The sequence below is a fragment of the Schistocerca cancellata genome, chromosome 8, assembly GCF_023864275.1.
Source record: "Schistocerca cancellata isolate TAMUIC-IGC-003103 chromosome 8, iqSchCanc2.1, whole genome shotgun sequence".
In the NCBI taxonomy this organism is placed as follows: domain Eukaryota; kingdom Metazoa; phylum Arthropoda; class Insecta; order Orthoptera; family Acrididae; genus Schistocerca; species Schistocerca cancellata.
In genome coordinates, this window is record NC_064633.1 from 51,752,333 (window position 1) to 51,778,891 (window position 26,559).

A 26,559-nucleotide genomic window follows, 5' to 3' on the forward strand; every position below is an offset into this window, starting at 1 on the left:
CCTGGTGCATACAAATATGATACGGGTGCAATCGATGTTGATGTAGCATTCTCAACATTGACGTTTTTGAGATTCCCGATTCTCGCGCAATTTGTCTGCTACTGATGTGCGGATTAGCCACAAAGCAGCTAAAACACCTACTTGGGCATCATCATTTGTTCCAGGTCGCGGTTGACGTTTCACATGTGGCTGAACACTTCCTGTTTCCCGAAATAACGTAACTATCCGGCGAACGGTCCGGACACTTGGATGATGTCGTCCAGGATACCGAGTAGCATATATAGCACACGCCCGTTGGGCATTTTGATCACAATAGCCATATATCAACAGGATATCGACCTTTTTCTCAATCGGTAAACGGTCTATTTTAACACGGGTAATGTATCACGAAGTAAATACCGTCCACACTGGCGGAATGTTACGTGATACCACGTACTTATACGTTTGTGACTATTACAGCGCCATCTATCACAAAAGCGAAAAAAGTGGTCCAACTAAAACATTCATATTTCCTTACGTACTACACGAATATGTAATAAAAAAGGGGGTTCCTATTTTAAAAAAACGCAGTTGATATCCGTTTGACCTATGGCAGCGCTTCAGTCCGGAACCTCGGCTGCTACGGTCGCAGGTTCGAATCCTGCCACGGGCATGGATGTGTGTGGTGTCCTTAGGTTAGTTATATTTAAGTAGTTCTAAGTATAGGGGACTGATGTGCTTAGAGCCATTTGAACCATTTGATTTTGAACTTATGGCACCGCCATTTAGCGGGCCAACCATAGCGCCACCTGGTTTCCCCCCTTCAAGCTAGACGAGTTTTGTTCTTTGTAGTTTTTTCGTTTGATGCTTATTTCATGAGTAAAATCAGAGAAACCCGAGGTGTAGACAGTTGCCTTACCTTTGTACACAATGTACCAACTCATTAATGAGAGAGAAGAATGATGCTTATAATAACACATATTGGCACGTGGAGGGCTCAATATGCAGGTGAATAAGGCTAATTCGGTAAGTAATAACAGTCCAGAGACTCTGACATAACTAATAGTCAATGAGGACGACACAAGGGTTGCACACGTAAAATCGCATTAGTGACATAAAAGAGGGGCAATGCCAGACAGTATGCTACTAGCACTTGCCGCTTTGGACGACTGGTGGGCATCGTCAAGAGCGCTACATGGCGGAAAGAAGAACACTGCGTCCGAGCGTAAACTTTAAACAGGTGTTTAACTACTCAAGCTGGAAGGTTCTGGGCTTTTGCTAATTATAAAATCCGTGTGAAAAGCTGGCATGTTGCTGTGATGAAACATTTGAGTTGGACAAATCGATGTTATCAGAAACGATACTATTGACGCAGTCTTAGGAATACCACCAACAGTGGACGATGTCGGACTGAGGACGCTCTTACTGGACATCAACATAACATCTTGTGGTTTGAGGAATGTCTGTTCCCACAGGCAAAATTGCTGTGAGAATCGCCCACGAACACACAGCAGCAGATACACTGACAAATCTTTGGTTCGTGTTTTTTTTTTTAAAAAAAAACACTTAGTCGTAAGGAAAAACGTATTAGCGACACACTGCTTATTAATAGATGGCTGACTACCTAAAGAAAAAACGCGGGAAGAAACAACCACTCAAATATCATAGACGTCCCCTCCCTGACAATTTAGTAACGGGAAAAAGCCGGTTTTAGCCCAAGGGGGGGGGGGGTGTTTTTCTCATATATTAATTACAAGAACCGCTTGTGCTAGCCTAATTTGATAACGCAGAATTTCTTTATTTAAGACATAATTAATTGGCAATAACTGTCGAGCTAGTTACGATAATTTATAGGCAAGTTGGATGCCTTGGTTCATGTTTACTCAAGTGTACAAAGCTTTTAGTATAATGTTATAAGTGTCGTTTTAAATATGGTAATGAATGACCCAAAAAAGGACATTTTCTAGCACCAACGGCCTCCACACCCCCAACCACCCGCTTTGTGCTCCAATTGGTTGTCCCCCACCACCAATCCCATTGGACATTCATATCCCCTAGACATCCGAAGACTGGAATTCTTAATGTGAACCTCACTCGAGCAACGGCAGCACCAATAAAACCAGCTGGCATCGCAAATTTCCGTAATAGTGTAGCATCCAGTGATACTGGCCTAGTTGTCACGAATGTTCGACACTCAACGCCATTTCTTGCAACACATGACACTATTTACAGCTTCGGGGATAATTTTTAAGGAGACGAAGATTTTAACAAGATAAACGTAAATAAGGATTTCGTTGCTACTTTCCCTCTCTTTTTAGGAAGATACATGTAAATACGCATTTCGTAGGTAATTTTGCCGATTTATGAAGGAAACTCACCTAGACTCTAGTTTTGTGGGTATTTTACTGATTTCTTGAGAAGACGCATGTAAATATGAGTCTGTAAATGCCACCTCCATACATCCCCTGTAAGCAACTCAATGTTCGATGCTGTTTACAGTTTTGGGGTAATTTTTCTGATTTTTTGAGAAGCACATAAATACTGTGAATGTATAAAAAATGTCTTCAACACATCTTCTATAGGCACATACCACTGCTATAAACAGTTTTACCAATTATTTCCGTAGTATTCCTTATGTAGCTATGTTTTTTCCTGAAGACACATGTAATTATATTCATTAAACAATCTTAACATTATGCTAATCTAACTAATTACATACATCTTCAACCTTAAACATTTTTATTTAACAATAAAATACGTTGCATGAATACGTTACACTTAAACGAACACAAACAATCAAGACACGACGGCCACAGGAGTTTTTGTTCAGCAGAGGCAACCAGCCCGCTAGGAAGTCCGTAGGAGGGTGGGTTAGCACACAGCTGCGCAGCCCAGCTGACTGGCCACGGACCAAAACAGTTTTGCCGGAGAAACGGGATAATGGCCTGCTTGTTCAACCTTAAAAACAAAACCCACTGTATTGTTGGGAGAGCCCCAGCATATGCATTTTTTTTTATTGACCTAGTGCGCAGTTTCAGAGTTCTCACAGGTGGACAGTAAAAGCTTACGCAGATGCTATATATTTCCGGATTGGTCGGCTTAGTCATTCTCCCATTTGTAAGAGTAATGATGATTGGTGGACTATTTCTGACGCAATGAGCCAGAGGAGTGAGGGAAAGACAGCGGATGATATACCTTTTTTTACGTGGAGGGAAGTCATTCCGGTGACACTCTTAAAGTGGGAACATGTAGCGGGAGCGAGTGCCCTCGAGCGTGTACACAGAGAGCGAGGAACAAAGTCTCTACTCAGTACTGCACTGAGAAAGCACCTCTGTTGATAGCTAATTGGAGTGATACTCTATACTGAGTCGCCCGCGATTTAGCGTTTGTTCACTGTGTTGGCTGTGACACTTAAGGGGCTCCGGAAAGGCTCAAAATCATGAAAAGTTCAATTTTTACTTTTTTACGCTTTCTGAATCTGCAGACTATTACCTTTTAATAGATATATAATTTATTCAATTCCGAAGACTACAACTATTTTTAATTTTTTTTTTAAATGTGATCTACATGGGCGTGACCCACTGTGGCGCTGTTAAACTGCTGTCAAATGGTGTTATTAACGTCCGTGTTCATCAGGTACATTTTAGTGATGTGAGATAAAGTATGTGTTGTGGCTAACCTGTGATGGTTCAATATATATCGCTGGTTTGATTGTCGATTGTTTCATGTTTATTTACTCTGTCGTTATCTCGAAAATATTCGTAATTAATTCTGTTTCTTGAGTCTCTGTTTTGTTGAAGTATAATAATGAGTAAAAGTAAAGTTGCTGTTGCGACTTTCAATGATGGCAACATTGTAAGGTGCAAGGTATTTAGAAATATGGGAATGAAGATAGGTTCTAACATGGTACGAGCGATGCTTGCTTTAGACAAGGAACGCCTTCGGGCTGCAGACAGGGCTGTAAAGAGTCTAGAAAAACAAGCAAGAGTAAATAGGAGGAGGAACAAGAGGAAGCTGGAGGAGGAGTTTGCAGAGGATGAAGATAATCCATCCTATGGACCTGGAATGCACTAAAAAGTTAATCCAATCTTTGTCGCTCGATTCCCAAAACTTTTATTTTCTCATACTAATTACATGTTTTCTAAGGATCTTCCAAACATATTTGTTTCAAACTTTCAGTAAATGTTACACAGTACCTTCTGCATAATTTAACACAGCCTTTTTCCAAAAAACTGTATATTTTTGAATATATAAATAAAAAAATGCAAAAAAAATGTTGTGAATTTTCATTACAATTGAAAAAAAAAATCATCTTTAATAACTGAACTAAAATTTTGTAAAATCCCTGTGTTAAGTTGTAGCCCATATTCCAATAAATAATCTGTAAAAAGTTCAACTTCCTACCTCAAATACTTTGTGAGGAAAGATGTAATTTATAAGCGTTATTTTAACATTGCAAGTATAGGGCGTTCCGGAGCCCCTTAACGTGCGGTGTGAACACAGACAGAGTATTAGTAAGCGCCTGTGAGCGACCATTGAGTGGCATTGCAGTGGACTGGTTACCTGACCAGTGTACCACGCCAGTAATTACACTAGGGGCAGATAGGTGTCCTTGACTTCAGCAAGGCGTAGTGAGAGTTCTATTGACCGCCCAGATAGAAAGAGACAGTTTTGTTGTTTCTCAGCGGCGAACGACGCAGGCAGTAGTCTTCGCAGCTCAGCTCATGGTATTGCGCGCTACAGCGTAGGCGAGCCCATCTTTCCTCCATTAGAAACAACATACTTAATTCATGTCACTCCATTACGTTTCTCACGCGACAGCCTCGACCGTACTCAGAAAAATTCAATCGGATAATTATTCAAGTTGAGCAGGCGCGGCTCTCAGCCATTCTGCCGAGTAAATAACATTCTTAAAGAAAAGGGATAAAAGAGCTTTCCCACACTTTGTATATAAAAGTCATTAACAGGATTCCTATCCATAAGAGGTAACCTCCTGTTCCGAAAAGAACCCGGAAATTTGTGTATCAGTTTATAAATAAAAGTTTCACTTGATCTTCTTAAATTTTGCAATAAATCTTTCCGTTCGTTTAATGTTTTTCTTACACTAACTAGCAATACTCCAGTACCCAAGTATCCCACTAGTTACGTAAGAAAATGCAATATTTTTGTCTTTTCCTTGCAGTGGACGACTCCAGAAGATATTTATTGCTGAAAGTTTTTTTTGGTACGTTAGGAGCTTCTGTCTGACTTCTGTAGTAGTGTGGGGTGGAAACTGCTTCTTGCAGCAGCCAAAAGGAACTTGTCAGATCAACCTGTTGTGCAACTTGTCAACATAACACCCACAAACTGACAGAAAATGGCGACCCTGCCAGGATAGGTAACATAGGTAGGTTACCAAGATAGGACAGTGTCAGAATAGGTGATAGATTATAGGTATGACAGGTTGCAGTCTTAGTAAAAAAATTATTTTGGGAGTTACAGAAAGTTTGTTGATATTTATGCAATGTTAAGTTAAGCGAGAAGCACATAACTGTAATTTTTTTGAAAAAAAAAGAAATTTAGTTAATTGGAGAAAAAATTTTAATGTTAGGGTGCATTATCACTTTGAAAAATTTTCTTTCATGTCTTAAAGAGATACTTGCAAAGATTTTGGATCATAATAGACACAAGTAGCGAGGAAAGCAGAATTGTAGTAAAAAGGTCTTGTGTTATTGTGTTGGAAAATTTTTGGATTTTTTTGGATTTTTGAGTAGCTGTTAGGGCATAGGATTCTCAGGTGATAGTCAAGACACAGAGATGCAGAGTGACACAGTATCAAATAAGTTAGAATTAAGAAGTAACATTTTTACTCCCTTTGCAAGCGCACAGGTGGAGATTGGAGACCGTAGCCGAGAATTCACGACGTTTTTGTTGTTGGTTCAACCAACTGCTAGAGTGCAAGCCAAAAGGTTATGCGACAGACAGCAAGTAGACAAGAAGGGGGAGAATCAACCCGATAGACAGCAAGTAAAGGAGCTCGTTGAAAACAGGACAGACCGTGAACCAGAGGACAGGAAAGTCGGTGAGCTGCAGAATCAGCAGGCTCAGGTAGATTTGGATAGAATTGAGACAGATCAGACAGTTGGGAATCGAAGGGACAACACCGAATTTTCAGAATACGAAATTCCGTGTTGGGCACATTCTGAGCCAGAAATAGACAGCCCACTCAGGAAATGGCAAAAATTAGCAGCGAAACAAGCTCAGGAAACTCGTTTGTTTGCCGCATATTCAGAGACAGAATACGCGTCAATACAGTCAATGAACCGGCAGTTAGTTAACGTTCAAAGAGAAGTAGACAGTGAGGAAGAGGGGGAACATTTAGAATACGTCGAACCTCTTGTACACATACTAAATATGCCTCAGTAACAGGCACACAATTCTGTGGAGTTACGAGCGCCGCGAAAAGGTACCGTAACAGGCGCAGCTGTAAACATAAGACATACACAACAGAGAGGGCAGTGTGCAGAGTTGTTTGCGCCAGGAAATGGTTCAATGACAAAAGCAACTAGTCCTCAACATAGAGCAACACAGGGAGAACGGAAGACAGCACGGATACTTGCAGTTATCGAACTTAGAAACGTCACAGCACAGTCCAGTAAACGACGTAAGTCACCGAGTAGAAAACAATAGATCGAAAACATACAGTTCAGCAGAATGTACAGGACAGGAGGAGATCATGGAGATGTTACAAAAAATGAACGATAGTATAACGACACAAATAGGGAAACAGAATCAGGATATTAATACACAGATGACGAAACAGTATCAGCAATTGAAACAGGATAATCAGGAATTGAGACAAGAGATTAAGACACAGATCCAACAGGTTAAAATACAGATGGAAGAAGGGATCGCCAGAATTGATAGTCAGATCACTCAGGTAAATTAAGACGCGAAAGAATCTAGGGAAAGAATTCAGGTACTAACACAAGGTCAGCAGCAATTACGCACTGACGTGGACAGCCGGCCGCGGTGGCCGTGCGGTTCTGGCGCTGCAGTCCGGAACCGCGGGACTGCTACGGCCGCAGGTTCGAATCCTGCCTCGGGCATGGGTGTGTGTGATGTCCTTAGGTTAGTTAGGTTTAAGTAGTTCTAAGTTCTAGGGGACTTATGACCTAAGATGTTGAGTCCCATAGTGCTCAGAGCCATTTGAACCATTTGATTTGACGTGGACAAGGTCCAATTGGACATCGTAAACGTTGACAAAAAGGTGGAACGTTTTACTAAAAAGGCCACTCGAGCAGCAGTACAAATTTCGGAAGAACAAGCGATTCAAAGCAAGGTCGCAAAAGTTGCACTGAAAAAATATGATGAGCGGATTAGTAAAATAGAACTTAAAAACAAAGATCATTTTGTAAAGCTTCGAACGGAGTTGATACAAACTGTCGAAGAAAAGATCGAAACCGATGACACCTGTAGGGACACAACTGATACGTCAAGCATTAATTCAGTACACGAACACGCGCCGTCTAAGAAAGTTCAAATAGAACAAAGACCAGAAGTAACATTCGCGCAGAAGTCGAAACAGAAGGCCCGACTAAAGCGACACATGACACGACAAAGAACCAGGCATAGTGTCTAGAAAAACGGGACACACACAGTCAGCCGATACCAATGGACAGACAGGCGACTGAACCAGTAAACCCGATGACACAATATAACAGTAGCAAGAGGTAAAATACCGCGAACGACGAGAGCAGAGAGAAACTAACAACATTTTTGCTCACCAATGTTGCGATGTGATGCGAATATGGGTCAGGGAATTGAGAATATGCAGACAGGCAGTGGATTGCCAGAGAACAGGCAAGACAACACAAGCAATGGCATATTATTTGAGTCTATGAATCAGCCACAACCCGGATTTATGAGTAGATACGATACAGATCACTTTTTGACAGAAAATTCCAACATTTCAAGGAAGATGACCGAATCATTGGAGCTTGGCTCACAAACCTGACTTTATTTGTGCACACATGTCAGGGACAGTAGAGGAGGTGATGCAAAAGATCACTACTACCTGTACGTCTTACCTACAGTTCAGAACAGCATATCTGGATAGATATTGGTCTAAGTAGGCGTAAAAAAAATTAAATACAATTTACTTCAGATGACACCATATGAAAACTCAGAGGAGAAAAGCGTTGTAAAATTCTTTGACACAATGCACAAAAAAATCAATGCTTAGATAAACCATACAGTAACGGGGAGCTGATACGTCTATGTAGAATGAATTACCGGTAAAGTATCAACAGGTGACCGTAGGAAAAAATGTGTAGTAATGTGGGGCGGAAATTGCTTCTTGCAGGAGCCAAAGGGTACTTGTCAGATCAGTCCGTTGCGCAACTCGTCAACATAACACCAGCACACTGACAACCCTTAAGACATGACGGCCGCTCTTTCGCGGAAGACACGGCTTTTCCCCATATTCTCACCTTTAACAATTCCTCAATTAAAAAACTTCAACCAACGATATACAGATTTGCAACGCAGCAGTAATATCGCCTTCCTTTCATTCCTATCCACTCTAACAAATTTACCGGGAAAACAAAAGACGAAACTTTTCCGGTGAATGCCTGTCTGTGAAAAACCTTCAATTTGCCCCAAATTTTCTCGGCACAGTCGCTTCGCGAGACATGTGTGGGAGGGGGTAATATGCTTGAAACACTTAGAAGTAGCAATAAGGGAATCATCTCTCATCTTTTGTCAGATTTTCGTCTTCGATACGTGGCATTTGCATCTGTCTTATTTTGAAGGGCAAAGGTGGCTGTAGATGTCCCCAGAGAAGTCAGAGCCCTGCTAATTTCTTCGAAATCCCATCACGTTGCAGCAGCACTGTTCTATTTGTTAGGAGACTGGATATGTCGACAGCCAACATAACGAGAAACAATAGTACATTAACGTTAAGGAAGAAATTCATCACCATGTGGATGCTTGCGTCCAGATATTTTACGATTGCTGCTGTTTCCAGTGATTTGTAGTCAATGACATAATGGAACAGAAGCGTGTGTCTTTGGCTATTTTAGTTTCAGTAGTTACATTTGTCTGCGACTCCCACCCAACCCCGGGCCTCTGAAAACCGCTGCAGCCTACCTGTGTTGCAAACTTGGTACAGACGAGCCTCCATCTATATACATGTTCTGCAAACCACTGTAAGTACATGGTGTGGACTATATCGTTGCAGTATTAACGACTTTTTCGTTCCTGTTCAACTCACAAACGTAATGATCGAGTAAAAATGACTGACTGTATGCCTCTGTATATGTCCTAATCTCCTCTATGACTGCTACACCAGATATAATCTCTTTAATGGCCAAGGAAGCCTTACTGTTGCACCTTTGGTATTAGAGGACTGCACGAAGAAATTCAGAGTCTAATACCTGAAACCGGATGACATCAAATGATTGTCTATAAAAATGTCGCTGGACATATCCTAATCTCCTTCATCATATTCCTTTGATCGCTACGCTAGATATACGATGGCATAATGGTATCAGAGTCTTCGTTGAATGTATTGTGTATTGCAAGAAATGGGTCTTTTTAAAAATGGGATGTACCGAACTCTGTGATTCTAACAGTCCCATAGAGCTTTGAACACACAATCCATTGAACCATTTTCAATGGTGCAGCTGCTTCGTACAACCATACACAATTCAGAGATACTGTAAGAACAGGGTGAAAATCACAGCACTGTTCATTCCTCCCCCCATACACTGTTCGATTGTGGACCGATCATGATATCATTTTCCGTCTAGAGCAGTGGACTGTGCGCACACATGTAGTGATACTTATAGCACTTATGTTTTTTTTAATGTAAAAAACCCACCAGTACTTACACAGGTATTCACGCTTGCTTGTAGACAACTCCATCACCTGTGTACACCCTACATGTAAAACAAATACACCACAAGTCATTGTACTGTACATGGCGGAGGGTATGTCACACCAGTATTATCGTTACTCCTCCATCACACTCTCACGTGCTGACAGAGTAAAAAATGGTTGTCTATATATCTGCATACATGCCCTAATCAACCCTTATGTTTCTAGGGCAAATATGTCCTCTTTTCCACAGCTTTTTTTCAGTTGCATATTCGAATTGAGTATCCGAGCCTATATGATCCTAAGAGATCCACATGACGCTTTTAGTTCGCAGATCAGCAACGTGACACAAGCAGATGTGGACTCATATGCTGACGGTGACTATACACTGTTTACTACATGTTATTGTTTACCAGTACATATCATTTAACCACAAACAGGTCTATGCGTGTTAATGTTGGTATAGCAGCTGACAGTGACCTCAAACTTATTGTGGAAATCGAGAATTAATGGTGAAAGGTGGTGGTGGAGGGCTCGTTCAAATAAGGCCGGAGAGGACGTGCAGCGGACTGACCTATATTGAGAGGCAGTTGAGTGCTAAGTACGGCACATTCTGTCTTGACATTCTCGTCTTTGACAGCATCAATGTTATTGCATCAATATTGTGTTTGGTGTTGTCACTTTAGAACTAACTGCTCAAGAGTTATTGCAGAGTGAATAATAAAGCATCAAAGTCTCATATATATATGAAGATGTATGCAACTGCAGTGGAGAGAGAGAGAGAGAGAGAGAGAGAGAGAGAGAGAGAGACAGACAGACTAGATCTGTGGTATTGTATGGTTCAAGATAGTGGGAGCATTGAGATGCAGATGTCCTGTTTGTGAATTGGTCACACAATCACTCTAAGATGAACAAAAATTCAATGTATGACAGTATACCTACACTATCAGGTTTCGTATGCAATAAATGTGGTATTCATGGCACACAAAAAATAATTATTTGCAAAACACTCTGTCAGTCCAATTTAAGTGCAGTAATGGTGTGTGTTTGTGTGTGTATGAGAGAGAGAGAGAGAGAGAGAGAGAGAGAGAGAGAGTCTCCTTCACAGCATTAACCAACATTACATTAAAACTACAGTCTTACACAGCACATACATGCATATACTTCCCACACAGGATTTTGAAATTTAATTTTCTTATGATGAATAGCCAGTTATCCACTCATTCCAACTGTCTTCTATGACATACAGATCCCCTCCTGATTTCGGAAATATAATTTGCTTTCAAAGAAATATTCAGTCATCGAGCAGAGCAATGGAATTAGAAGTGTATGTAACATAGTGCTCAAATGTCTATCAGTGCTATATAAGTATAGCGATGCTGTGAGTGGTACTCCATCCCACCACTAGCAAATTTTCCGTTAAAACTACAGCCTTTCATACCATGTATGCACTAATAGAGTCCCTTACCAAGAAAATATCCATTCAGCCAGCGGAGCAATTGCATCAGGTGTGTGACATAGTTTCCAACTGTCTGTCAGGCCGATTTAAGTAAAGTGATGCTGTGTATGATACTCCCTTCCACCATTAACAAATGTTCCATACCGTATATGTACATATAGACTCCCTCCTGATTTTGAAATACAGTTTGCTTATGAAAGGAAATACTCACTCATCCGGCAGAGCTATCGAGTCAGAACAGTGTAACACAGTTTCCAGACGTCTGTCAGGGCTATTTAAGCTTGTGTGTTACTCCCTACCATGATTAACAGATGTTCCATTAAAACTAGAGTCTACTGCACCATATGCAACACTCGAGGGTTAAACGATGTCTTTCAGTTCACTTACTTTTTTGTATGAGTTACATGCCGGTGACATGCCGCTAGTAAGGGTCCAGATACTTCTGATCTGATAGAGTCCGTAGAATATAGACCACATATAGCGAATTCGCGCTAGGCCTGAATTAGTTAGTAATTTCTCTAGCAGTTCACTTAAAGAAACGTTTCCTTGCAGCCTCCAGCCAGCCCGACATCGGCACGTCTGCGGGTCCGCGGGCGGTTAAGCAGTGGATACTGGAAGGTCGCTCAGGATGACGACCCACACGTCACACGCGTGCTGCAGTGGCAGAGGACGGGGAGGGTTCGTTTGGTCCTCTCTTCTTACAGACAGGAACCGAGCGAGGTGGCTCAGTGGTTAGCAAACTGGACTCGCGTTCGGGAGGACGACGGTTCAAACCCGCATCCGACCATCCTGATTTAGGTTTTCTGTGGTTTCCCTAAATCTCTTCGGGCAAATGCCACATTGTAGAATGAAGGCTTTCACGACCGGATGACATGGCTGTTGATATACTTTCCGGGATGTGAGGTCGTGGTCCAAGAACTTTTCTGCTCCTTACGTTTCGTCCAGGACTGCGCTGGACTTCCTCAGAGACGCTGCTCCGCTGAGTCTTGCCGACTGCCGTCAGTCGGCAAGACTCAGCGGAGCAGCGCCTCTGAGGAAGTCCAGCGCAGTCCTGGACGAAACGCAAGGAGCAGAAAAGTTCATGGACCACGACCTCACATCCCGGAAAGTATATCAAAAGCCAAATGCCAGATTGGTTCCTTTGAAAGAGCACGGCCGACTTCCTTCCACACCCTTCCCTAACCCACAGCACCGATGACCTTCCTTTCGGTCTCCTCCCCCGAATCAACCAACCAACCAGAATAGCTGGACTGTTCAGTTGTGCAGCAGAACTTGCAAGGAAGTGACCAGGGTAGTATCTTTTTCGTGAACTTGGGAGAGACTACAGTGGTGTTTGTTTAAATACATGGCAATTATTTGCGCACTATGCTGGCAATTTGCATCCCTAAAATGCCAAGCAATAGTGGCATTTTACAGCTGAGGTGACACGTATACACTGGGTGCATGCAGACACAAACAGGTGTGTTCTCGGGCCTGGTGTAGGCTTCACGAGTGCAGGATCTAACTTTCTCCGTAAAAGCGTTCCCACTGTTATTTTTACAAGTCAATTATAATGGTATTGTGGGTTAGGTTGACGGACAGTGCGGGTGTAGGTTAGTTTATGCAAGATGTTGGCCAAGTGTGTGTTTTGTTTTTAAAAAATGCTTATGGTTGGATGCCTATGTAATTTACTACATTTCCACCATGCGCGGAGATCGTTTGACGATGTTTTGTGTGTCTTTACCTGAAGAAGAAGTAGCTATATGTGGAATACTAAGGGCCGGCCGGTATGGCCGTGCGGTTCTAGGCGCTACAGTCTGGAACCGCGTGACCGCTACGGTCGCAGGTTCGAATCCTGCCTCGGGCATGGATGTGTGTGATGTCCTTAGGTTAGTTAGGTTTAAGTAGTTCTAAGTTCTAGGGGACTGATGACCACAGAAGTTAAGTCCCATAGTGCTCAGAGCCATTTGAACCATTTGGAATACTAGGGAAAAGAAATCGGTGAAACTTTACAAAAAAGTGGAATGTACCTATAGAAGGTCTGTTGCGGATTTTTTTTATGCATGCAAAGTGAAGTATTTGTGTGTGTCTTCTCGAAAAATCGGGAAAATTACCCCAAAAATGTAAACAGCATCAACATTGATTTGCCTGCAGGGAATGAATGGTGGTATTTACAAATCCATATTTACATGCGTCTTGTCAAAAAATGAGGAAAATATCCACAAAACCAGTATCTACCTGTGTTTTCTTGATAAATCGGCGAAATTAGCCATAAAACTTGTTGTAGATGCATCTTCTTGTAAAGTGGAGGAAATAGCAACCAAGCCCATATTTACTTGTATATACTTAAAAAGTGCGAGGAATTCAGTAAAATGACGATGGCATGTACGGCTACACAAAATTAGCCATGAAATCTTAAGTAGTGTAACATGTTGCAGGAAATAACGAAAACTAGGCCAGTACGGCTGTGTGCTATAGTGTGTTGGAAATTTGCAATATAACTTGGGTCTACTGATGCTGCCACTGCTCGAGTGAACTCCACATAAAGAACGCGTCTCAGGATGCTTTGAGGACACTAAGGTCCGGAGGGGATGGTGGCGAGGGAGCGACCAATAGGAGGAAAATATTCAAATGCGTGTGTAATCCCATGGGACTCAACTGCTAAGGTCATCAGTCCCTTAGCTTACACACTACTTAACGTAAATTATCCTAAGGACAAACACACACACCCATGCCCGAGGGAGGACTCGAACCTCCGCCGGGACCAGCCGCACAGTCCATGACTGCAGCGCCCATAGACCGCTCGGCTAATCCCACGCGGCCCAATAGGAGGAGAATGGGGCAGTGGTAGGGGTGGGGGCCATGGGATTCGGAAGACATCGTTTTCTTTTTTAAGTGATAAATTACCATCATTAAAATTACAGTTGTCACTTTTTGCTGATAGCTTTGAACACCTGAGTAAACATGAACCAAGGAAGGCATCTATCCTATAAACGATGGTAACCAACATCGCAGTTATTGCCCATTAATTATGTCGTAAATAAACAAAAAATGCACCCAAGTGATTATTTCTTTTAGTAAGGGTCAATAAAGCAGGCCAACGCAGGTGGCTGGTTTGTTTACATAAGAGGACAGTGGCCCCCTTTGCTTTAGAGCCAGCGTTTGCCAATTACGCACTTTATATAGTAGTCCTGATACATCAAAAATTTTTATGTGTGTATTACGCTATTTTCCTTACGTTGTACGATGGTGAGGAAGTCTCCACCAAAGGAGAGGTTATGTAATCTTACGAAAACATATAGTTACAATATGTCGTATTGAACGTGGTATTCCAGTGGCTCCAAATACTAGTGTGTCATCACGGCAGGGTATGTTGTGACAGATGGGAGAGTATCGGTGAGGAGTTTTACTGATACGTAGTGTTCCAGATGTAACTGCAGATCTCTGACATGAAACTTGGAACAATCGCGTAGGCTGACCAAGAAGAGACAGCACAGACAGAATATGAAGAAAACAAAGAGACAGCGGCGGCACTCACGTGGTTCCCGCGGTACTTGATGAGGTCCTTGAGCCTGTCGGTGATGAAGAAGAAGCCGTTCTCGTCGTAGTAGCCGATGTCGCCGGAGTGGAACCAGCCGTCCGCGTCCAGCGCCTCCGCCGTCGCCTGGGGTCTGCGGTAGTAGCCCTTGGTCACCATCGGCGACCGGAAACACAGCTCGCCCTCAGTGTTGGCGCCCAGCAGTTCGCCGCTCTCCGGGTGCACCACCTGAGGGACACGACCGATAAGTGCCGTCCGACCGACCTTTCATCCCCTTCGGTAACTCGAATTTATTTTATTTAGCGTATGGCAAGTACAAATCACGTATGAAAAATCTAAAAGTACATAACACACAAAACAGTTACAATATCACAAACAAACATCTAGGTTAGAAATATAATCGATTGCACTGTTAGTCGCATCCATGAAGTCCCTTGTTGGCCCAGGGTAGGCCCTCAGAGGGCATTCTACCACGATATGGTGAATTGTCTGCCTGTCGGCGCCGCAGTCGCACTGTGGTGATGGCACTATGCTCCATCTGTACAAGGAGTCCGCACAGCGGCCGTGGCTCGTCCTGATCCTGTTAAGGGTAGACCAGATTTTGCGGGGCAAGTCAAAGCCCCGAGGTCTGTTAGATGTCCCAATAAGGTGTTAACCTGAGGCGGGGTCTTTTCCTCCCATTCTTCTCTCCAGCGGTCCTCAAGAATAAAAGCGTTCTTTACCAGATCTTTGGCACTTGCGAGAGGGGGGTGTCTGGATTTCAACCTATTTTGCTCAATTCCATTACTCAGGGTGTGGATAGGAAGATCTGGGCTATTTTGGATTTTTCGACACTCCCTGACAAGTGCGTGTTCTCTGCGCAAATGTGGCGGCGGGATATGGCTCAATACAGGCAGCCATTGGACAGGAGTTGACCTGATCGTTCCAGAGATAATCCTCATCGTTTGGTTCAAGACTGCATCTACCTTCTTGATGTGAGCACTGTTTAACCATATTGGGGAACAGTACTCTGCTGCAGAATAGACAACTCGAAAACATTCGTAGATGCAAAATACTCGACCTCTGAGAATGTACACAACACGACACTGTCGAATAATGAACATGAATTATGTGATACCAATTTTTATATTATTGGTTATTGATCGGGTTTGTTGATAAGTGGCAGCTGATCAACATGACGTATAAACATCGAATCTGTAGTTAGTATCTAATCACATACAAAAAAGTCTGACATTATTCAGTTCATCAACGCAGTATCCTGATGTTCAGCAGTTAATGTATAAGATGGAAGAGATGGCATCACCACATCCTCCGACAGCGACGCGGAAGACATTCTTTTAGAGCTCCCCTAGGATACCGACCATCAATCCAGTTGTACACCGCGACCGCCGCCTCCACCAAGGCGTTGTCTCTGCAAGCGGCGCTATAACCCAGCGACACGCCCTCTGAGCTGAAATCAGGTCACCTAAGCCGACCACCAGGTTCCGGGCTTTAAAGAAGCAGCCCAGACGCGGAGTCTTTAGTCTGAAATCGCTTCAAGACAAAGAAACAACGAGTAAGCTGTCTCGTTATATTACGTCAACTATTGACTGTTTACCTGGTCTTAATTGCACTTTATTTCAGGCGGCAGTGTACGGATTGCGTTTAGGCGGCCTCTTGTGGAACTGGTCTTACAGTGTACGTGCCTGCTTACTGTAACGCATCCTTCGTCAACAGAGGTGTTCAAAATAAGAGCCTTATACATATCGCTTTCCACGAGAGCTTGCAGTGATATGTGATGCGGCCAAAAGATGTCTACTTTCTCGCAGTTGCGTAGCAGTATCGTTCAAGGAAACTGGTGTCCCTGGCTGGTCTATGAACGGAGAAACCATTCGTGGGGGATGGGGGGGTGCGGAGTGGGGAGAAGGGGGCGCGGCGGGAGAAAACTGCACCGCGGTTCGACTCACTCCAACTGCGATTGTGTTTTTTCTTCTTCTCCCCAACCTTTCCGTCTCACTCCTCACCGTGCTCGAGAGGAGGGTGATTTTGAACGAAAAGAGAAACCGTGGGAAGAGACGAGGCGGCGAAATAGTGAGCACTGAAGTACAGATTATTAACGCCGTGAGCGTTCTGGAAGAACAAGTTCCATAAAAATGTCTGGTATTAAAGGGAGATGTATATTGAGCGAATATAATGCGATATGTCAGAAGTAGGCAACAAGTGGAGATCATCTGGCTTCTGGAGGAGGATGTGATGAACGGCGACTGGTTCAGTTCAGAATCGTGATGTTGGGTTAAACGTGGGCGCTGTCCCGGGTCTCACTCCAAGCTGTGGAGCGAGCACGCACACGAGGCCCTCCACAACACTGGCTGAGCTCAGACGAGGATTACAGATTCCACAGAAGTGTGACAGCACATGTGGGCTTTGACTTGTAGTTAGTCTGCTATCAGTTTTGTGTCTCTTTTAGTATTTCCAGGATGTGTTTTTCAGTATATGTAGTAGTAGTAGCTGAGAGGAGTAGCACGAGCTGAATTTAAACGTAGTAGAATACTCTTAAGAGGAAATTTTTCATTGTTCTTTTGTTGCCTCCTTTATTTCCAGAACAGGATGTTTCCACGTGATTATCGGAATAAATGTATTAAAATGAAATCTCAACACTTGTCTTACTCTGTCTCACGGTACGTTGTCGTAACTTGTCAGTAAGCGGATTGAATTTCCCCTAGAATCCACATTTCTTACAAGTTCTGGGACTTGTCGAAAAGAAATGGTCGTGCGAACGTAATAAAAAATCTGGTACTGCAGAAGTAAATTTTTGTGAATGCTGAAGATTAGATGGGTAGACCGCATAACTAATGAGGAGGTTGTTGTTGTGGTCTTCAGTCCTGAGACTGGTTTGATGCAGCTCTCCATGCTACCCTATCCTGTGCAAGCTTCTCCATTTCCCAGTACCTACTGCAACCGACATCCTTCTGAATCTGCTTAGTGTATTCATCTCTTGGTCTCCCTCTACGATTTTTACTCTCCACGCTGCCATCCAATGCTAAAGTTGTGATCCGTTGATGCCTCAGGACATGTCCTACCAACCGGTCCCTTCTTCTTGTCAAGTTGTGCCACAAACACCTCTTCTCCCCAATTCTATTCAATACCTCCTCATTAGTTATGTGATCTACCCATCTAATCTTCAGCATTCTTCTTTAACACCACATTTCGAAAGCTTCTATTCTCTTCTTGTCCAAACTATTTATCGTCCACGTTTCACTTCCATACATGGCTACACTCCATATAAATACTTTCAGAAACGACTTCCTGACACTTAAATCTATACTCGATGCTAACAAATTTCTCTTCTTCAGAAACGCTTTCCTTGCCATTGCCAGTCTACATTTTATATCCTCTGTGGTGTCACCGCCAGACACCACACTTGCTAGGTGGTAGCATTTAAATCGGCCGCGGTCCGTTAGTATACGTCGGACCCGCGTGTCGCCACTATCAGTGATTGCAGACCGAGCGCCGCCACACGGCAGGTCTAGAGAGACTTCCTAGCACTCGCCCCAGTTATACAGCCGACTTTGCTAGCGATGGTTCACTGACAAATTACGCTCTCATTTGTTGAGACGATAGTTAGCATAGCCTTCAGCTACGTCATTTGCTACGACCTAGCAAGGCGCCATTACCAGTTACTATTGATGCTGTAAAACATGTACCGTCAAGAGCAATGTTCACCTATTATGGATTAAAGTTAAGTATTCTACCAGTTACCTCCTTTTTTCTGAAGTCTAAAATCCGTGTCCTGTTCCAGACCTCACGCCAGCCTGCGTGAGCTTAAACGCGTGCCTTTCGGCTTCCTCATAGTGGATTGGTTGTCTTGCCAATCCACAACATCCTCTCTACTCCGACCATCATCAGTTATTTTTCTCCCCAAATAGCAAAACTCCTTTACTACTTTAAGTGTGTCATTTCCTAATCTAATTCCCTCAGCATCACCCAACTTAATTCGACTTCATTCCATTATCCTCGTTTTGCTTTTGTTGAAGTTCATCTTATATCCTCCTTTCAAGACACTGTCCATTCCGTTCAACTGCTCTTCCAAGTCCTTTACTGTCTCTGACAGAATTACAATGTCATTGGGGAACCTCGAAGTTTTTATTTCTTCTCCATGGATTTTAATACCTACTCCGAATTTTTCTTTTGTTTCCTTTACTGCTTGCTCAATATACAGATTGAATACCATCGGGGAGAGGCTACAACCCTGTCTCACTCCCTTCCCAACCACTGCTTCTTTTTCCTGCCCATCGACTCTTATAACTGCCATCTGGTTTCTCTACCAATTGTAAATAGCCTTCCGCTCGCTGTATTTCACCCCTGCCAGAATTTGAAAGAGAGTATTCCAGTCAACATTGTCACCGATCCGTAGAACGCCAGTTTTCTTTCTCCTGATAACGCCGTCTGCTTGAGTAGTCCCCGCCCGGAGATCCGAATGGGGGACTATTTTACCTCCGGAATATTTTACCCAAGAGGATGCCATCATCATTTAACCATACAGTAAAGCTGCATGCCCTCGGGAAAAGGCACGGCTTTCAGCCGTTTGTAGTACCAGCACAGCAAGGCCGTTTTGGTTACTGTTACAAGATCTGGTCAGTCAATCATCCAGACTGTTGGCCCTGCAACAACTGAAAAGGCTGCTGCCCCTCTTCAGGAACCACACGTTTGTCTGGCCTCTCAACAGATACCCCTCCGTTGTGGTTGCACCTACGGTACGGCCATCTTTATCGCTGAGGCACGCAAGCCTTCCCACCAACGGCAAGGTCCATGGCTCATGGGGGGGGGGGGGGGGATGAGAGGAGTAGCATGAGGTGAATTTAAACGTAGTAGAATACTCTTAACAGGAAATTTTTCATTTTTCTTTTGTTGTCTCCTTTATTTGCCGACCAGGTTGTTTCTATGTGCTTATCGTAATAAATGTACTAAAATTAAAACTCAACTTACTGTGTCTCACAGTACGTTGTCGTAACTTGTCAGTGAGTGGACTGAATTTCCTCCATAATCCACATTTCTTACGAGTTCTGGGACTTGTCGAAAAGAAATGGTCGTACGAACCTAATGAAGAAGCTGGTACTGAAGAAGTAAATATACGTACCAAAAAGTAGCCCTACTCAGTGTTTCCGTAATCCTAGGTCGATTACTTTCCCTGCTATCGATACATCATGTTTAACAAACTCAAGTGGCAGACTCTGCAAGAGAGGCGCTCTGCATCGCGGTGTAGCTTGCTCGCCAGGTTTCGAGAGGGTGCGTTTCTGGATGAGGTATCGAATATATTGCTTCCCCCTACTTATACCTCCCGAGGAGATCACGAATGTAAAATTAGAGAGATTAGAGCGGGCACGGAGGCGTTCAGACAGTCGTTCTTCCCGCGAACCATACGCGACTGGAACAGGAAAGGGAAGTAATGACAGTGGCACGTAAAGTGCCCTCCGCCACACACCGTTGGGTGGCTTGCGGAGTATAAATGTAGACGTAGATGTAGATGTACATGAATTCGCTTCGGGCATGCTTATTGCCTTTCTCTAACGCTTGAACCCAGCAATTACTTTCCTATTTATACGGTTTGCATATCTTCATCTGATTTACAAAAATAATTTGTCGAAGCATAAAACACTCACATATACTGTGTACATCATAATTAATAGCGAAAACTGGTATGGGTGGAAACATAGGATACAGAAGCAAGAACGTTGCTGTAAACATAGAGTGTTTGACAAAAAACACCAAGAGCGCAACCATTATCATGCCAAATACGGTGTAGTAAACATAGTGGCATTTAAAACGGCTTCCAGTGTTCTCAGAATTGATAATATGGATCGTGCACGGTTTTCAAGGGAATCTTACACCATTCTTGTAAAATAGTGGCAAGTTTAGGTAACGATGGTGTGGGTGGATAGCGATTATCCACACTTCTCTCAAAAGTAGACCATAAAGGCATAATAATGAGATCTGGTGACTGTAGTGAACAACAGAGAAGAGACTATTCATTCTAGTGCTCATAAAACCAGTCCAGGACAATGTTAAGAGGGTCCCTGTCATCTTGGAGCACAGATTCACTACTGGGGAACAAACGTTGTACCTGACCAGCCAAAATGGTCACATAATCTTCCACAGCAAATTGCCGTTGGTGATTAACCATAGAGTCCATGGAATACCACGATATTGATGCCAAAATCATCACTGACTCCCGTTGTGTTTCATTCTTGCGACAAACTCAGCCAGAAGTTGGAAACAGTATGGAACGAGACATATCTCAGCAAATGACTTTCTTTCATTGTTTCGTAGCCTACGCTTTATGGCTTCCACACTACGTTTCCTGTTAAGAGCATTTGGACCACTGATACGTGGTTTCGAAATTCTTGCTCGTTCCGCAATTCTCTGTTTACGGAGGTCCCTTCGTGACGTTTTGGTGCTGACAGGATCGCGAATGCGACATTCACGCCTGCAGTGATTTTTGCAGCTACCCTGTTATTCCGCGTTACTATCGTTTCTAATGATTGTCTGTCACGGTCACTCAACAGACGCTTCCGTTCGTATTGGGAGTTAGCGCATGATGTTTTCCCACTTTCCGCGTATGTGGCATCAATCTCTGACACGGCGCCTCTTGAAACACGCCACCACCTCGGCTGCTTTGGTTACGGAAGCACCCGCCATACGACCACCACTACTTGTCCACGTTCGAAGTGAATTAGCTCCGACAAACAATACTCACAAGTAAACAGAACACTGTTCTGTGCGCGACGGACACTTGTAACGTACACTACGTGATCGAAAGTATCCGGACACCCCCAAAAACATACGTTATTCATACTAAGTACATTTTGCAGCCACCTACTGCCAGCTACTCCATATCAGCGCCCTCAATAGTCATTAGACATCGTGAGAGAGCAGAATCGGACGCTCCACGGAACTCACGGACTTCGAACGTGGTGAGATGATTGGATGTCACTTGTGTCGTATGCCTGTACGCGAGATTTCCACACTCCCTAAGTCCACTGTTTCCGAAGTGATAGTGAAGTGGAAACGTGAAGGAACACGTACAGCACAAAAGCGTGCTGGCCGACCACGTCTGTTGACTGACAGAGACCGCCGGTAGTTGAAGAGGGTCGTAATGTGTATAGGCAGACATCTGTCCAGACCATCACACAGGAATTCAAAACTGCATCAGAATATACTGCAGGTACTATGACAGTTAGCCGGGGGGGTGAGAAAACTTGGATTTCATGGTCGAGCGGCTGCTCATAAACCACACATCACACCGGTAAATGCAAACGACGTTGGCCGGCCAGTGTGGCCGAGCGGTTCTAGGCGCTTCAGTCCGGAACCGTGCGACCGCTATGGTCGCAGGTTCGAATCCTGCCTTGGGCATGGATGTGTGTGTGATGTCCTTAGGTTAGTTAGGTTTAAGTAGTTCTAAGTTCTAGGGGACTGATGACCTCAGATGTTAAGTCCCATAGTGCTCAGAGCCATTTTTTTTTTGCAAACGACGCCTCGCTTGCATCAACATTGGACGACTGAACAGTGGAAAAACTTTGTGTGGAGTGACGAATCAAGGTACACAATGTGGCTGAAGTGTCGGCAGACGTGCCGACACTGTTTTTAGAGAAGGAGGCCCAAATGCACGTGTCAACTCACGCAGGCTTGCTTAGGTCTGAAACAGGATACGTAATGAATGCTATAAAGAAAAGTACGTAGCTGCTGGAATACTTAACTTTAATCCATGATTTGTATACAGCATTCTTGATGATACAAGTGAGGCTCTCTCTAGAAATGGTTAATGGCGCCTTGCTAGGTCGTAGCCATGGACTTAGCTGAAGGCTATTCTAACTATCTCTCGGCAAATGAGAGAAAGGCTTCGTCAGTGTAGCCGCTAGCAAAGTCGTCGTACAACTGGGGCGAGTGCTAGTACATCTCTCTAGACCTGCCGTGTGGTGGCGCTCGGTCTGCAATTACTGACAGTGGCGACACGCGGGTCCGACATGTACTAATGGACCGCGGCCGATTTAAAGCTACCACCTAGCAAGTGTGGTGTCTGGCGGTGACACCACAGTGGCCATCCGATGGCAAGGTTTGGGTATGGCGAATGCCCGGTGAACGTCATCGGCCAGCGTGTGTAGTGCCAACAGTAAAATTCAGAGGCTGTGGTGTTATGATGAGATCGTGTTTTTCATGGAGGGGGCTTGCACCCCTTGTTTTGTGTGGCACTATCACATCCCTGGCCTACACTGATGTTTGAAGCACCTTCTTGCTTTTCATTGTTGAAGACCAATTCGGGGATGGCGATTGCATCTTTCAACACGATGGAGCATCTGTTCATAATGCACCGCCTGTGACGGAGTGATTACACTACAATAACATCCCTTTAATGGAATGGCTTGCACAGTGTCCTGGCCTGAATCCTATAGAACACCTTTAGGACGTTTTGAAACGCCGACTTCGTGGCAGGCCTCACCGACCGACGTCATTACCTCTCTTCAGTGCAGCACTCCGTGAAGAATGGGCTGCCATTCCCCGGAAACCTTCCAGCACCTGATTGAACGTATGCCTGCGAGAGTGGAATCTGTCATGAAGGCTAAGAGTGGGCCAACACCATTTTGAATTCCAGCATTACCCGTGGAGGGCGCCACCAACTTGTAAGTCGTTTACAGCCAGGTGTCCGGAAACTTTTGGTCACATAGTGTATTGAGGAAACTGCACAGGCGCCGTTTTGCTGTTCGTGGTCAGATACAAGAAGAGCACAACCTGCAGGCTTGGCTACCATCTGCATTTATGTTGCCTGTAGGACGTCAATATATTTCGACAGTAATCTAAATTTAAACTTTCCGACGCACACAGATAGACGTACACAGCTTGTGTTACTCGCAGCGTTATTTTCCCCTCAGGACAGCACTTCAAATGAGTCTTAGGATTGCTCTGAAATTGGCTGAAACAATAAACAAACAGTCGACTAATCTAATTTGCAAGAGTATACGATAAACTTCTGTCAGTATACATTCAAAATCACGAATAAAATGACTGAGTAAATAAACTGAACCGTCACCAGTGTTTCGTTGTAGAGCCAGGCCTTGAAAAATGTCTCTCTCTTATAGACGTCCATACTGTCTCACTCATAGAGGATAAAATACTGAGGCGTTATTATTCATCATACTTAGATACTACAACGCTGTTTCTGGGTTTGTGATGAAAGGAGATACGTAAAGTAGAGTTGTGCAAAGCGAGGAGGCTCTGCACGATTTATTTGGCTCTGTAAAGGGGCCTGCAAGGACTCAATATTTATTGGCACTACTACTAGTTTGTCAAACATTCAATACATTAAAGCGACCTCATACTATTAATAACACTGACAAAAATTGTGAGTTGACAACACGATTTTACAAAGTTAAGATGTCGAAGACCCAAAAGAAAGCGTGTGCTGCAATTATATTAGCTACAGCTTGCAAACAACAGAAAAGAACGAGAAACTGGAAATGGATCTGAGATTAGATGAAAAAAAGGAGACACTGGTCACATGTTAATTAGTTACTGTAATCAGACTCCAGGACCCGAAAGATTTTACACTGAAGCGCCAAATAAATTGGTATAGGCATCCATATTCAAATGCAGAGATATGTAAACAGGCAAATACGGCGCTGCGGTCGGCAACACCTATGTAAGACAACAATTGTCTGGCGCAGTTGTTAGATCGATTACTGCTGCCACAATGGCAAGTTATCAAGGTTTAAGTGAGATTGAACGTGGTGTTATAGTCGGCGCACGAGCGGTGGAACACAGCATCTCCGAAATAGCGATTAAGTGGGGATTTTCTGGTACGACCGTTTAAGGAGTGTACCGTGAATGTCAGGAATCCAGTAAAACATGACATCTCTGACATCGTTGCGGCCGGAAAAATATCCTGCAAGAACGGGACAAACGACGACTGAAAAAAATTGTTCAGCGTGATAGAAGTGTAACTCTTCCGCAAGTTGCTGCAGGTTTCAACGCTGGGCCATCAACAACTGTCGGCGTGCGAACCCTTCAATGAAACATCATCGATATGCGCTTTCGGAGTCGAAGCCCACTCGTGTACCCTTGATGACTGCACGGCACAAAGCTTTACACCTCGCCTGGACCCGCCAACACCGACATTGGACTGCTGATGACTGGAAACATGTTGCCTGGTCGGACGAGCCTCGTTTCAAATTCTATCGAACGGATGATGTGTGCGGGTAAGGAGACCACCTCACGAATCCATGGACCCTGCATATCAGCAGGGACTGTTCAAGCTGATGGAGACTCTGTAACGGTGTGGGGCATGTGCAGTTGGAGTGATACGGGACTTCTGGTACGTCTAGATACGACTCTGACAGGTGACACGTACGTAAGCATCCTGTCTGATCACCTGCATCCATTCACGTCTATTGTGCATTCCTACGGACTTGGGCAATTCCAACAGGACAATACTACATCCGACACGCACAGAACTGCTATAGAGTGGCTCCCGTAACACTCTTCTGAGTGGCCACCAGACACCCCGGATATGAATATTATTGAGCATATCTGGGATGCCTTGGAATATGCTGTTCAGAGGAGATCTCCACCCCCTCGTACTGTTGCGTATTGATGGACAGCCCTGTAGGGTTCACGGTGTCAGTTCCCTCCTGTACTACTTCAGACATTAGTCGAGTCCACGCCACAGCGTGTTGCGGCACTTCTGCGCGCTCGATATTAGGCAGGTGTACCAGTTTCTTTGGCTCTTCAGTGTATATATTATTTTCCGACGAGTTCTGCATCGTACGACGCGTTATTGGTGTTGATACGACATAAAATAGAGAAGCAAAATACGTTAATGGGAGAGGCAGTCGCATTCGACAAGAGATCAGGAGTAACTTAGAGATAGCTGCTGGTAAACCTTTCGGGATGTGAGGTCGTCGTCCAAGAAACTCTTCTGTTCCTGACTTTTCGTCGAGGACTGCGCTGAAGATCCTCAGAGGTGATCCTCCGCTGAGTCTTGACGACTGACCGGTCGGACGTCCGAGAGCGACACAGATACTGTATTTCTCGGTCTTCCGATCGGTTCCTCATCATTCGTGCCACAGGGTACTCTTTGCGAGACATCGACAGAGATGGACGCCCTGACGGTGTACGAAGCAAGCCTTCCTCCTTTATTGGTGAAGGTGACCGTGATGCGGAGCGATTGTATTGAGGGCATGTAATACAGTGAATGTCTTCTAATAGTTTGTACGAATTATAGGAGTGTTGCCACGCTTTTTTACCCAAACCATTGTATATCGATTTCTAGGAGTGCTGTAACCTCGCTGGTCTAGATCATTTGTTCCCAACGTGGGACCAATTACCGCCTGTGAGGTAAAATGAAATTTCCTGAGGAGTAAAAACTAAACGATTCTATTCTGTTTCAACCACGAAATTACATTATTTTCAAAAGATCATTACCATTATCCCGATTTTGTAAGACGGTAATACTGATTACATCAGGTATCAATAATAACTTGTCCGCCGCTTGTGGTCTCGCGGTAGCGTTCTCGCTTCCCGAACACGGGGTGCCGTGTTCGAGTCGCAGTGAGGTCAGGGATTTTCACCTGCCTCGAAATGACTGGGTGTTGTTGTATCGTCTTCATCATCATCATTCATACCCATTACGGTTGGAGGAAGACAATGGCAAACCACGTCCACTAGGACCTTGCCTAGTAAGGCGGTGCGGGTCTCCCGCATAGTTCCCCTACGTTAT

General features: G+C 44.0%; 1 protein-coding gene across 1 annotated transcript in view; it reads right to left on the bottom strand.

Moving 5' to 3' along the window:
- LOC126094427 (uncharacterized) overlaps positions 1-26,559 on the bottom strand; it is a 304,150-nt gene that overhangs the window by 91,494 nt on the left and 186,097 nt on the right. Inside the window, exon 6 of the mRNA XM_049908795.1 lies at positions 14,814-15,041. Coding sequence (XP_049764752.1) covers positions 14,814-15,041 — 228 coding nt within the window. The remainder of the gene's footprint in view (positions 1-14,813; positions 15,042-26,559) is intronic.